General features: G+C 33.3%; 7 protein-coding genes across 7 annotated transcripts; 3 read left to right on the top strand and 4 right to left on the bottom strand.

Moving 5' to 3' along the window:
- Window positions 1-332: 332 nt before the first annotated feature.
- Window positions 333-2,403, top strand: NAEGRDRAFT_81990 (uncharacterized protein). Its single transcript, XM_002669932.1, has one exon. The coding sequence runs from the start codon at window positions 436-438 to the stop codon at window positions 2,395-2,397; it is 1,962 nt and encodes a 653-aa protein (XP_002669978.1). The 5' UTR covers window positions 333-435; the 3' UTR covers window positions 2,398-2,403.
- Window positions 2,404-3,848: 1,445 nt separating this feature from the next.
- On the bottom strand, window positions 3,849-4,559 carry NAEGRDRAFT_53867 (uncharacterized protein; the record flags this gene model as incomplete). The annotated part of the gene is made up of 1 exon (XM_002669977.1): window positions 3,849-4,559. The coding sequence occupies one exon, from the start codon at window positions 4,557-4,559 to the stop codon at window positions 3,849-3,851; it is 711 nt and encodes a 236-aa protein (XP_002670023.1).
- A 191-nt stretch (window positions 4,560-4,750) lies between these two features.
- Window positions 4,751-5,581, top strand: NAEGRDRAFT_75053 (uncharacterized protein; the record flags this gene model as incomplete). Its single annotated transcript, XM_002669933.1, has 1 exon — window positions 4,751-5,581. One exon carries the CDS (start codon window positions 4,751-4,753, stop codon window positions 5,579-5,581), a length of 831 nt encoding a protein of 276 aa, XP_002669979.1.
- Window positions 5,582-6,099: 518 nt separating this feature from the next.
- Window positions 6,100-7,227, top strand: NAEGRDRAFT_75054 (uncharacterized protein; the record flags this gene model as incomplete). The annotated part of the gene is made up of 2 exons (XM_002669934.1): window positions 6,100-6,237; window positions 6,289-7,227. 2 exons carry the CDS (start codon window positions 6,100-6,102, stop codon window positions 7,225-7,227), a joined length of 1,077 nt encoding a protein of 358 aa, XP_002669980.1.
- Window positions 7,228-7,650: 423 nt separating this feature from the next.
- NAEGRDRAFT_75055 (uncharacterized protein) lies at window positions 7,651-8,812 on the bottom strand (the record flags this gene model as incomplete). The annotated part of the gene is made up of 8 exons (XM_002669978.1): window positions 7,651-7,776; window positions 7,863-7,955; window positions 7,989-7,991; window positions 8,073-8,159; window positions 8,295-8,300; window positions 8,443-8,456; window positions 8,582-8,584; window positions 8,698-8,812. 8 exons carry the CDS (start codon window positions 8,810-8,812, stop codon window positions 7,651-7,653), a joined length of 447 nt encoding a protein of 148 aa, XP_002670024.1.
- A 136-nt stretch (window positions 8,813-8,948) lies between these two features.
- NAEGRDRAFT_75056 (uncharacterized protein) lies at window positions 8,949-11,031 on the bottom strand (the record flags this gene model as incomplete). The annotated part of the gene is made up of 4 exons (XM_002669979.1): window positions 8,949-9,508; window positions 9,553-9,932; window positions 9,977-10,048; window positions 10,097-11,031. The coding sequence occupies 4 exons, from the start codon at window positions 11,029-11,031 to the stop codon at window positions 8,949-8,951; spliced, it is 1,947 nt and encodes a 648-aa protein (XP_002670025.1).
- A 349-nt stretch (window positions 11,032-11,380) lies between these two features.
- NAEGRDRAFT_81991 (uncharacterized protein) lies at window positions 11,381-12,889 on the bottom strand (the record flags this gene model as incomplete). Its single annotated transcript, XM_002669980.1, has 1 exon — window positions 11,381-12,889. One exon carries the CDS (start codon window positions 12,887-12,889, stop codon window positions 11,420-11,422), a length of 1,470 nt encoding a protein of 489 aa, XP_002670026.1. The 3' UTR covers window positions 11,381-11,419.
- Window positions 12,890-13,102: the final 213 nt, after the last annotated feature.

Here is a 13,102-nt window from a genome sequence, read left to right on the forward strand (position 1 = left end):
TTTTAGGGAGGCAAACAAAAACTGTTTGGAGGTTTCTTAGGTTTTTTTTAAGTGTGTTTAACAGCTTTGATGTACGTCTATTTTGGCGCCAATTTTGAATGCTAAGATTTTTAAATGAACGTTAGAGCTCTTGCTCAATACTTACACTTCCTTTACAAATACAACAATATTGTATGCACCTTAATAATATATTTATTGAATAATCATTCCTTTGATGAATTTAAACAATTTTAATTCATCCATAGATTTTAAGCAAATTTTGTCTTGTAGTTTTCCGACTTCAACTAACCGTTACAAACCAACATTTTTAAAATTAATTAAAAAATTTACAGCACCAACATTCACTTCATCTTCAGCACAGCCAAAAGCTAGGCAATAACAAGATTATTATTGGAAGTTTATAAAAACATTTCCGAGTCAATCTTCAAGTGGACAATGCCTCTCCACTATCCTCCCATTCGATTAGGACAACAGCCATCCAATCATCATGGCTCATCATCAGGAGGTTTATATCATCATCAAGGTAGTTCTACTTCGTTATTGTCGAGAGAGGACTCATCAATTGATATTTGCATAACAGGAGAGAAGAGCCATTTTGTCAGACAACATAGTGGAAGGAGCAACAGTCAGACACCAAGGTTAGCCAATCATAATATTCGGAATATTGCTTCACCAATTCCTCATCCAATCAATGCTTCCTCTTTTAATACATCGACGACAACAACAAATCAACATCATCAGACGGTGATGAATAATAGTGCTAGTATTAATACCAATGGTAACAATATTCCTCTAACTCTTGATTCTAATTTATCGAGCATATTGAAGGAACACTTGGACGAATCACTTATTAATTTCCTTCAACAAAATCCTCAGCTAATTGACTCGAGTGCAATTAGTTTACTAAATCTTGTAAATAAGCATGCTTCTTCTAATAATCAACAAGTTGTACAACCTCAAACAACTCTACCCGAACATACATCAAACTCCCAACATCAAGGTATTCCCAACTTGACTGTAAATAATAGTAGTATGAATAATGAGGCAGTTTCATCCTCTGAACCAAAGATTACAATCATTAGAGAATACAAACAACACATGAAACCTACCACTAAAACGAAAAAGAAACCAAAATATGTCCCACCCACCATGGATAAAGCTGTAAGGAAAAAAGAGGACAGATTATGTGCTCTTGTCGTTCCCAATAAGCAAAGTGTAGAGTTTCCAGATGAATTTGAATTCAATGAAAAACACAAATCATTTATTTACAATCCAGAACCTACAAAGACTTCGTTTTTGGAAAGATTAAGCTTTTTGGATAGTAAGAAATCAAGGGATAGGAGTTTGAATTATTCAATATCCAATCAAAAGGAAGGAAATCCAATAGAGCTATTTTCAAATAATGACATTAGCTATTACAACAAGTCTGATTTTTTGTTAGCTTCTGAAAAATTTGTAAAAACGGAAAAGGAACGAAATAATGGAACAATTCCTCAATGGAACAAAATTACTGATAATATTCCAATGGGTTTTATTGACGATCTCAATGCAGATTATATCATTCAACCTGTTGATAGATCAAACTCAGTGATACCAGAAGAAGTGGAAGAAGCACCAGCAGAACGTGAAACCTTCTTCATTACAGGACTGGACGAAACAAATAACACTAACAACTCGATACTTTCCAAAACTCAAAAATCTAACACTCAAAAATCAGAAATGCCAGAACTACCCTCTCGAATCAGTACCCCTAACTATGTGTTATTCTCTAGAGATGGCACTAATCTTTCCCAAATGTCACAACACTCACAAAGAAGTGTTTCTCCTAATGTATCTGTAAACCTCTCACGACCTCACTCAACCCTAAGCTACCATTCAGTTCCCTCTAACAATTACCTTTCCAATCACTCGCTAATTTACCAAGAAAATGCACCACCAAGACCAAACACTTCCATGAATGTGGATAGAACAGCAGTACTCTCTGCTAAAAAGAAGTGGAATGTCTTTCCTCCTCGTCAGAAAATCATTGTGAATAATCCTAACAAACCAATCAATAGTTTTGTTGCTGAGCAATCGATGAACTTGTATCACTCCTCGAGCAGTAGAATGGATTTTTCAAGAAGTGCCACACCTTTATCCACATTAAGAGCTAAAAGCTCAATGTCCTCTCGATCTGGATACTCTATAAATACAAGTCAATCCCATGATAGCTCAGAACAGGAAGAAATTGTAATTCGACTTCCTGACCAATGTCTAATCTCTGCCACAAGCAAACCAATCATTTCCAAGCCAACCCCAATCAAACAACACTCAATTTTCAACAAGAGTCAAGATAGAACTTGCAATTCCATCAATAACAGAGATCTCCTCAATATTTCACCCATAAACAACCAATAGTTTAATAACCACACAATATAATCTTATCTTATTCCATATAATCTTTGAACAATTATCAAATTTCATAGAGTTTTCGTACCGAACGAACAAAAAACAATTTCTCCTCAGGTACATGATGATTCATCTTCGGACCAAAAAGCAAATCATAAAAAATGGCACAACAAGCAGCGACAGTGAATCATCTTGGATCGGATGTGTCTTCATCAGCACTGACCAATATAACAATGATCATGAATAATAGTACTACTGCCAACAATCAGAGTGGTATTGCTTCGGTCGTTGAATTTTTATTCTATACACTTTATGATTATTGTTTTAATTCAATTTTTGGAATTATATTTAATATTGTCTTGATACTTTTGATCCAAACAAAAACTAGTGGATACCTTACTGTTGAAAATCATTTACTTTACCGATTGAGAATGATTTTACCGGAGATGGGACAACAAACATCAAAGGTTATTAAAATTTCGACCATGAACGAAGCTGTTATTAAGACTTTGTACTTTTATAACGATCTAGATTATTTATTCTTTACATTTATGATTATGATTTTCTCATTGAAGAATGTTTACAATTATTTAGTTGTGATTATATTTTTAATTTTACTTTTTAGAATTTATACAAACATGTATCAGAAGAGGAGAAATATTCTGTATTATTTAACATTTGTAGTTTCATTCCTTTTATCCTTTATTTGTATGGATTACTTTAATGCATCTTGTGGAAATGAAATTGAACATCGTGCTATTTATTATATTAAGAATCATATCAAACATTACTTTTTTGTTTATGATGATCATTCTACGAGAGGAATGGCTAATGGTTGGTTATTGAATGTGTGGAACTTTTTATTTGAAAATTCCACCAACTTTAGTTTATTTTTATTCCTCTTTATTAATTTAATTGTTTCATATTTCCTGAATCTTGTAGTTGAATTTGATTATATAAGCAAGTGCCATATTTACTTTACCTCTTTCAAAGAGTATCATCATTTTGTAATTGGAGGAAAGTCATTCAAGGACAAGAAGATTTTCAATCTCTATTCTTTGGCCTCTAGATATCTCAGTCATTTCCAATTACTAGTTTTACCATTATTGGTCTTCTTCTTGGATCATACGGAACACATTAAGGTTTCATTATTTTGTGCTCTCAATATTTTGATGCATTTCATTTACTTTAGGATTTACCTCAAGTCATACTTTATTTACAGAGCACTTCATTATAACAAGTACAAGCAACCTCAAAAGATGATTAATTTGGTCAAGTTTACAATTCTTTACTCATTGAAGAATTTGATTGTTCCATTTATCTCAACTGTGTTACTGGCTCTCTATGTCATTACTGACTATAGTTGTGTTGTCTTTTACACCATTTACATCTATTATGCAACAAGTGGTACTATTGGATTGCTGACCTACTTCTTTGTCAAAGCCTTCTCTCATAATTTGTTATAAATCTGTTGAATCCTTAGAAGAATCTTTCTTTTTTTCATCCTTTTCCTTCATTAATGTTTGAATTTGTTTCCACTCATTTTGTTCCTTATGTCTCTTGGCTACCTTGTTTGGTTTTTCAGATTTCTTGACCTTTGTAGAGCTGATAAAGTTGTGAGTCTCTGCAGCCTTATTCTTGAGTAAATCTTCATCCTCATCACTTTCCTCATCCTCATCATTCAATGCAATGGATTTATCATGTTCCTCATCCTCATCATCAGAATCTTCCAAGAAGGAAAATTTCTTTTCCTTTCTCTTTCTCTTGTGTCCTGACTTTTCCTTTTGCACTTGTCTCTCCTTTAATTGATCCTTGAATGGAACATCATCGTCGTCATCAATATCATCAAATAATTTAATTTTCACTTCCTTTTGATTTTCATCATAAATTGCAGGTTTATCAACTAGTTCCTCATCATCCTCATCATCGAAAAGCTTTACTTCCACATCAACTTGTTTCTTTTCTCCCAACGAATGTTTCTCCTCCTGGGCAACATATTCTGTTATATTGTTATTGTATTTTCCTTGAAGTTTTACATTGAAAATATCATCGAGAATGTTCATCACTTCCGGCTTGGCAAAAACTTCTTCCTTTTCAATTTGTAATTTGCTCATTCCATTCATCTGTTGTTGATTGTCATACTTTTTGTTTATAATTACGTTCGGAACCATTGATTTAATCTTATCCAATCCATATACATAATTAACTTGATGAGTTTGAAAGGAATAGGAAGATGAATTTGTAGTTTTTCCTTCCAAGAGTTGCATAATCTGTGATCCGAGCGTTTTATGTAAAGATGCTTCCTGTAATCGAGACATTTTTTAATATTTAATAAATCATGGCTATATTAACAGCAATCAAAATGCTGCCAAATCATTCCAATGCTAATGTACATACTGATAGTCAAGTTGCTATTGAAGTTTTAAAAAAGAGTTACAGAGGAGACTTTCAAGGATTTCAAGAAGAATTCTTTGGTACCATTAAGGATAAACATTTAAATATCCATCTAGTTAAAGTGAAAGGGCATGAAGATCCAGAGAATATTATAGTTGATAAATTAGCAAAAGAAGGTGCACAAGGACAAAATATGATTGATATTACCAAACTATTATCCCAAAACCAAAAGATTTTAATTAATACTAATAAGAAAACAATCATCTTTGACTATAGAAAATACATCAAAGATATCCAGAGAAAAGAATATTTAGATATTGTTGAGGATAAATCTGACTTACCTTTTAACCAAAGTCAGTCCCTCACTAATATCAATTTGAAATATATGGATCAAAGATTTGACACTGAAACCAAATTGTCAATTTGGAGAAACATGACCGACTCACATATTAGACAATTCCGTCAAGTTTATTGTGATAACTGTGAATGTGAAGTGGATTTGGAACATTTCATATACTACTGTGAAGAAACCGAATGTTTTAGAAGATATTTCTTAACTAAATTCACGAATCTTACAGGAGCATCCTGTAAGCTTCGTCCCCATGACACTTTTTGGGATAGACACAATTCAATTCTCAATTTAAATCATAGAGGCTTTATTAAGGCTTTAAATATTATTTTAGTTAAATCCTATAATCCTAAAATCATTGATAATTGGCATGAAATTCAAAGTCTATTATCACTACTTGTTGGTAAAGCACACAGAAAATATTACTCATGTTCTCTTAATTCAAGATAATACCTCATGATCCTATTGGGATCAGCTACACTGAAATAAAATTTTTTAATATTTAATAATTTTATTTATTAATTTACAATATTAATAATTTAATTTCTTAATAATATAATAAATTAGCTTCATGTTCAACATTGATCAAAATTCTCCAAATATTTAATATTTTCATTTTACAAACCTTATCATCATGCTGTTTGAAGGTTAATTTACAAAGGATGCACAAATTATTCGAAATCCAAAAATAATCTTCAACATTGAAAGTTTGTGCTTGTTGGAATTTCGTATTTGAAATTATCATCCAACATTTTCTTGAATTCAAACATCGTCGAGTGGTTTCCATTAAAATTGAAAGATCACTCTTCGAGCGCTTGGTTGAAGTCAACCAAAATTATTCCTCACGAAAGTTTACAAAATCTAAGGAAGCACAAAGTAATCTGTCCGCCTTCATCATGAGTATGAAATCCAATCTACTCTTTAAATAGTGAGAGTAGAGGTCAATATGAGTTTCCAACAAAAATAAAATGTCTGATAATCAAACTACAAGTCAACTCAAAACTATTCCAAGCTACAAGTTGTTGGGATCAAGCGGATTGAGAGTTTCTCCAATTGCTTTGGGTACTGGTCACTTTGGCCACAATGCTGTCTTCTCCACTTCAATGGTATGTTAATATTTCATTGAATTTGTTTTATTAGAAAGTTTATTCGAATAGGGTGTTGGATCCACAGACGAAGAAAATGAGAAAATCTTTTTAAGATACCTTCAAGCTGGTGGTAACTTCATCGATACTGCCAACTTGTATCAAGATGGTGAAAGTGAAAAACTCATTGGTCAACTCATCAAGAAACACAACATTGACAGAAATGAACTTGTCATTGCCACCAAATATTCCTTTAGTGTCAATCAAAAACCAAACTCTGTTGGTAATCACAAGAAGAATCTTGTCCAATCTGTCAATGCCTCGCTCGACCGTTTACAAACTGATTATGTTGACGTGTTGTACATTCACTATTGGGATTACACAGTTGACTCTCATCAAGTCATTAGAGCTTTGGATGATTTAGTCAAACAAGGTAAAGTCCTTCATATTGCCATTAGTAATACTCCTGCATGGGAAGTAGCTCGTGCCAATTCATATGCTGAATTTCATGCACTTTCTCCATTTGTTTCGTATACTGGTAACTATTCCCTTTCTGATCGTTCAATGGAGTTGGACATTATTCCAATGGCTCAAAAATTGAATATTGGAATTGTTCCATGGTCTGTATTGGGTGGTGGCAAATTGACAGGAAAACATCAAAGAGGTCAAGAAAAATCAAGACGTCCAGTTGTCAAATTTACTGAAAAGGATTTTGACATTCAAGATGTTCTCTTGGAAATTGCTAAAGAAACAGGTAGAACTGCAAGTCAAATTGCTATCAATTGGGTACTCAACAAACCATTTGTTTCAAGTACTTTGATTGGTCCTTCAACTTTGGAACAATTGGAAGATAACTTGAAGAGTTTGGAATTCAAGTTGACTGAAGAACAAATTGCTCGTTTGGATAAGGTTAGTGGTGATCAACTCACATCTGTATTTCCTTATAATTTTATTGGAAAGGAATTTAATAATAGTCCATTCTCTCCAAAGACTTTCACTATTAATCAATAAATTTTACAATAAAATGTTTGGATTTTACTTGTGGTACTGCTTTAAGAGTGCTATGATGTCTGATCTTCCTCGTTTTTGAGCTATTCTAATGAGATCTGTTTCTAAATCAATGGTTGGAAAGGTCAGTAAAAGTCGAACGATTTCGGTAAACCCCTTTCCACAAGCAACTCCAATTGGTGTCTTTGGTAATTCGGTAAATATTAACATATATTCGAATACTTACATGCTTTATATTCATTTGTTTAATAATTCCAATGAATTTCTACTTACTTCGTTTGGCTTTGAAATTGTTACAAAAATTGTAATCAGAGAAAAATGTAAACTTACACCATAGTTGATATCAACTCGTGGATCTTTAACTAGTAATCGAACAATTTCAATGTGTCCATAATTACATGCTGCATATAAAGGAGCCTAAATTATTCATTTCCACATCTTACTGAACTTGTTAAATTTACTTACATCCTTATTGACATCAATTGAAGGCATTTCCATGAGAATTTTAACAATTTCCAGGTGACCAAACATACAAGCTCGCGAAAGAGCAGACTGTTACTATTGTTATACACTCAATGTTTGAAAAACTCACTTTCTATTCGAAAAGTTTAGTTTCGAAAAATCTGAGAGAAACTTACTCCCTTATTCAAACTAATTCCAGGAATTTCAAGTAACATTTTTACAATTTCCAAATTACCAGTCTCACAAGCTCCATACAGTGCACTCTTCAACTTTTTTATCATTTCCCTCTTTTAAAAACTTACATACTATTACAATAGTTACAAAAAACTGGAATTTCACTTACATTCTGAAAGAGTTGGAAATTGAGATACGGATAAATTACTTACTCCATAATTGACTTCAACTCCTTTTGTGGAGAGTAATAGCTTGACAATTTCAGTGCGTTCAGTTGAACACGCAGCAAATAGAGGTGACTTGTAATTGGTTAATTGGTTTCGAATATTGTTTCCACTTACAAACTTAATTAGTTCAGGATAAATTACATGTATTTAAGAAAATACTCACATTCTGTAATATTAATAGAAATCCCAACTCCTATAAAAACTTACTCCAAGCTGAAATAGACAAAATGTCAAAAATCTCATTTCTAATAAAAAGGTAACTTACAGACTTTGAACTTTAGAAAGAAAAACTCAACTCAACCTACATGCTAATCAAACAGTTATGAAATTCACCCATTCCCATTCAAACACTTACTCCCTTATTGACATCTATTTTTGGAATACTCAAAATATGTTTTACAATTTCAATTTTTCCGCAATGACAAGCTTCATATAATGGAGTCTTGTTTTTTCATTTGGAATTTGAGTTCTGATTGTGTTTGTCTTCAACTTACAAACTATTTTGTATGTAAATTTTCAAGATTGTTATTCGAATCCTTACCATGAGCTAGATATGAGTTTCATTGGAAATTGAAATTATATTCGAAACAAACATTATTGGTTGTTGAACGAAACAACTTGATATCCTTTATGGATTGAACTTTTTTCAAGTCTCCATTTCCGATGGCATCAAACAAGGATATTTCCTCTTCCATTGGTTCTTCCTTCCTTTCGACATTTGACATTTTTTTATTGACTTTGAAATAAGCTAATTTTCTAAGGAGATAAACCACTAATCATAACACATCACTAATATTTAATTTTCTTTATTTACAACAATTACTTTCGAATATTTTACAATAAATCTGAACTATTCCTTAACTATTCCTCATCAACAAGTGACTGATTAGAATCCAACGATGCCAGTGTAGTACTACTACTACCAAATCCCATCTGTTTCTCAGCCAACTTTCTATAAATTCCCTTCTCCAAACCAATCAACTCCTTGTGCGTTCCAGCTTCCTTCAATTCTCCCTTTGCCAACACATAAATCACATCACAATTCTGAACAGTTGACAAACGATGAGCAATGGAAACTGATGTTCTTCCTTTCATGAGAGTTTCAAGGGCTGCCTGAACTAGTGCTTCAGATTCAGTGTCGAGTGCTGAGGTTGCTTCATCTAAGAGGAGGATTTTTGGATTTTGTAAGAGAGCTCTTGCAATGGCAATACGTTGTTTTTGGCCACCTGAAAGGGAGACTCCCTTTTCACCCAGCATGGTGTCGTAGCCATTAGGGAGCTCGAGGATAAAGTTGTGGCAGTTGGCAGCTTTGGCAGCTTGTTCGATTTGATCTTGAGTGACATTTTCAATTCCAATGGCATAGGCTAGGTTTTCTCTAATGTTCATTGCAAATAGAACAGGTTCTTGAGTTACAATGCCAACTATGTGAAAACAATATAGAACAAGACAAATGTCTAAAACTTACCATATTTGTGCAACCATTGAGGATCAATTTCCTTAATGTTAACTCCGTCAATGAAAATTTCACCTTCTTGTGGATCATAATATCTTTCCAATAAACCAACAATTGTGGATTTTCCTGAACCAGATGGACCAACCAAAGCAATCGATTGACCAACTCGGATATCAAGTGAGAAATCCTTAAGAACTGTCACATTTGGACGAGATGGATAATTAAATTTGACATTTCTGAATTCTATTTTACCAACTTGTTCACCCAATTGTTTTCCACCTTTGAATGGAATAGCCGGTTCTCTCTTAATAACTTTCAATAAGGCAGTNTGACTCATNTGAGCTTTTGACATATCTGGAAGCATGATTAAAGCTTGGGATAAACCAAAAATACTAAAAATGGTTAAAATTAAGAAATTGTTAAATAATAAACATACGCAAAAATTAATAAACCAAACACCTTGACCAAATCACCAACTGTAATGACACCATCAGCTGCCAAATTACCACTTTAGGAAAATGTTAATTTCACAAAACTTAATAGAGTTACAACTTACCCATACCAAAGAGCCAATGCAATTGTTCCCCAGGAAATGATATTTTCACTTGAAATACTGACACCTTGAATACTTGCTCTGATAATTGCATACAAACGTAAACGTTTCAAAATATTGGCAAAGTTGACTTGTTCCTTTTCTTCACATCCCATGCTTTTCACAGTTTTGAATGAAGAAACAACTTCAGTGGCCTTTGCAGCACTCTTGGAAATGACAATATTGGATTTTCCAGTAAGAATCTCAGTAAACTTTCCTAAAATGACTGTAATGATCAACATTAATGGAACAGTTGACATCATGACAAGAGACATTTGCCAACTACTAATCAATGCAAGAATTAGACCAATTACAAACATTCCCAAATTGGACATGATCAATGAAAGTTTAGTAGTGTAAGCTTCTTGAATCTTGGCCACATCTTCACTCAATCCAATGGTCAATGCACCTGTTTGTTTCACATCAAAGAATCCGACATCTTGTCTTGTTAAGGCATTGAAATAGGCCTTTCTCAATGAAACTCCAATCAGCTCATTGGCCCAACTCAAAAAGAATTGAGCTATGAAACTTGCAGCCATACCACCAATGGCCACTCCAGTGAATTTTATAGAAATGAGAGAAATGTCACTCTTAATCTTTTCAGTGGTTGGTAAATTGCCGTTCGAATCTGCTTGGAAAATGTTAATCAAATCACCAAATAGAAATTGAAACACCAAGAGAATGACACCATTTCCTAGCGAACCAATAATTCCCAAGAAGAGAAAGACCCAACTCCATCCAAAGATTTTGTAAATTCTCAAATGGTCATAAAAGTGAATCTTTGGTTCTCTTTCATCTTTGAGTTCCATAGAAAAATCATTCTTCTTTTTCTTGAATGGATTTCTACTTTTACGTGGTTGTTGTTGTTCAGTATTTACAGCTTGTTCAACTACTGTCATTTTGTTTTGTTGTTTGATTACATTGTTCAATACCCTGGTTGACTATTTATACCATTTTTGATTTGTCCATGGTCATGCCGCGCACTTGGGTGTGAGCAGAAATTAAAGGAATGCAATAATGGACTTCGGCAATGAGATTCAAACTCCAAGGACATCCAAGGAGCAGTGTTGAGGAGTCGAGCATTTGAATACCGAAACCCAAGAGTTACAACCAAAATAGGTTAGCTAACCTATTCTACACTGCTTCTAAATGAAAATTGTTGGTAGTTAGATTGATGAACAATCCTTAATTGTGTAATGGTTTTAAAGAATTTTAAAATAAACAATAGTTGGCCATAAAAATAATAATAATTAACGTTAGGTTCATTAGGTTTGGCAATTTAAAAAATTAGTGAATAAATGTTAGATGACTATTGTGCTGATTTAACAGGCTTTCAATCTTTTCGAAAACTTGAGAGAAGTGGAATGCTACTATACGGTATTTGGATTTGAGAGAGTTATACGCATGCAATTCCTTCCTCAGTAAATCGAGATAATTGATACCATTATTGGTGATAATTCCACTATCCACTTTCTGCAAATGGTATTCAGCAGCATAAGAGACATGCAATAAAACTTCAAATGGTAAGAGTGAGAATCGAGGATGATCGAGAGATTGAGCAATGTAAAAAGCGCTCGCTTCAATAGAGAGTTCAATAATTGAAGATTTGGTAGTTTTTTTTGATAAGAGAGCAATTCTTGAGCCATTCTCTGCTAACCTATAGTAGAGGTCACTAAGCTCTGGATTTGTCTTGAATGGTGTATGTATTTTAGCTTGGGTGAGAATTAATTCGACCAGAGTCCAAACTTCCAAACAATTTTCTGAAGTAATTGGCTGTTTCAAACATGCATCCCAGCCAGCTGGCAAACTTGTACTATTAAATACAAATAAATCTGGAATAATATCAAGAAAATCTTCCACTGTCATTATTTGTTTCACATTTTGATCTACCTTGAAAACAATCTTCTCCAAATAAAATATTGCCTTCTTGACATTCAGTTGATATTCATTGAGGGAGGCGTTAGGATTTTTAAATAAACTCTGCTTGAAAAAGAGTAAAATTCTAAAGTACAATTGTGCCTTATCAAGTCTCTCCTGTAAGAGTTCGTAAATGCACATGTGGAAATAGGCACCAGCAATATAGAAACTGGAATAATTAGCAAAAGAGTTAGAAAGATATCGTTTAGCAATACTGGCAGTCTCATCAGGTTGTTTTCCCTGTGTTATCTCACAAACAGTTTTGATTGAATAGAACAAGGCAGCCATTTCATTCATGAATGGTGTATCAAACTCTCCCTCAACCAGAGCAGAAATCTCCACAAACTTTTCCAATTCACTCCTCGATACGATGGGATGAGCAAAACAAGCCACTTCGAAATAAAAATCAACTATTTGCAATCGTTCACTTCTACTATTTACAATTTGATTAGAATTATTACTTTCGGGACTGCTATTTGATGAAGATGACGAAGATTTAATTGTTTGTTGTTCGGGTGGTGTTGATAATGAAGCTGATGATGATTGTGGAGGCTTTTGAAAAGGAAAGGTAAACATTGGAAAGCCTTGTTGTTGTTGAAATTCTTCCTGATGATGATGAGGAGTTGGCACTACTTTCATAACAGTCATCATTTGATCCATTTCTTCATTATTCCTCTTTTTCCTCTTACCAGAACCATAAATACACTCAACACCTCTCATGACACACGAATAACAACTTGGTTTTGTTTTGCTACATCGACGATGCTGGGACCTGCAGAACTGGCAGGAAATAGAAGAGACTTCTACTGGATTAAATTGTTGTTGTTGTTGTTGTTGCATTTTTTCTCTTACTATTAATAACATAGTATTAGTTACGCTTTTACTTACATCTTACTACGAACTACTAATAAGAGGACGATAAGGTTTTGATGATAAAATAAAATCTTCATTAAAAAATTAATCATCACCCGAACCTATTTAATAATAAATATTTATTCATCCATGATGATTGATTCTTCAATTAAAAATGGACATGAAAAAGAAAAATTAAAA

The sequence above is a fragment of the Naegleria gruberi genome (assembly GCF_000004985.1).
Source record: "Naegleria gruberi genomic scaffold NAEGRscaffold_76, whole genome shotgun sequence".
Lineage (NCBI taxonomy): Eukaryota > Heterolobosea > Eutetramitea > Acrasida > Naegleriidae > Naegleria > Naegleria gruberi.

Coding starts and splice junctions, on each gene's coding strand:
- NAEGRDRAFT_81990 (XM_002669932.1), top strand. CDS start 436: ATGCCTCTCCACTATCCTCCCATTCGATTAGGACAACAGCCATCCAAT.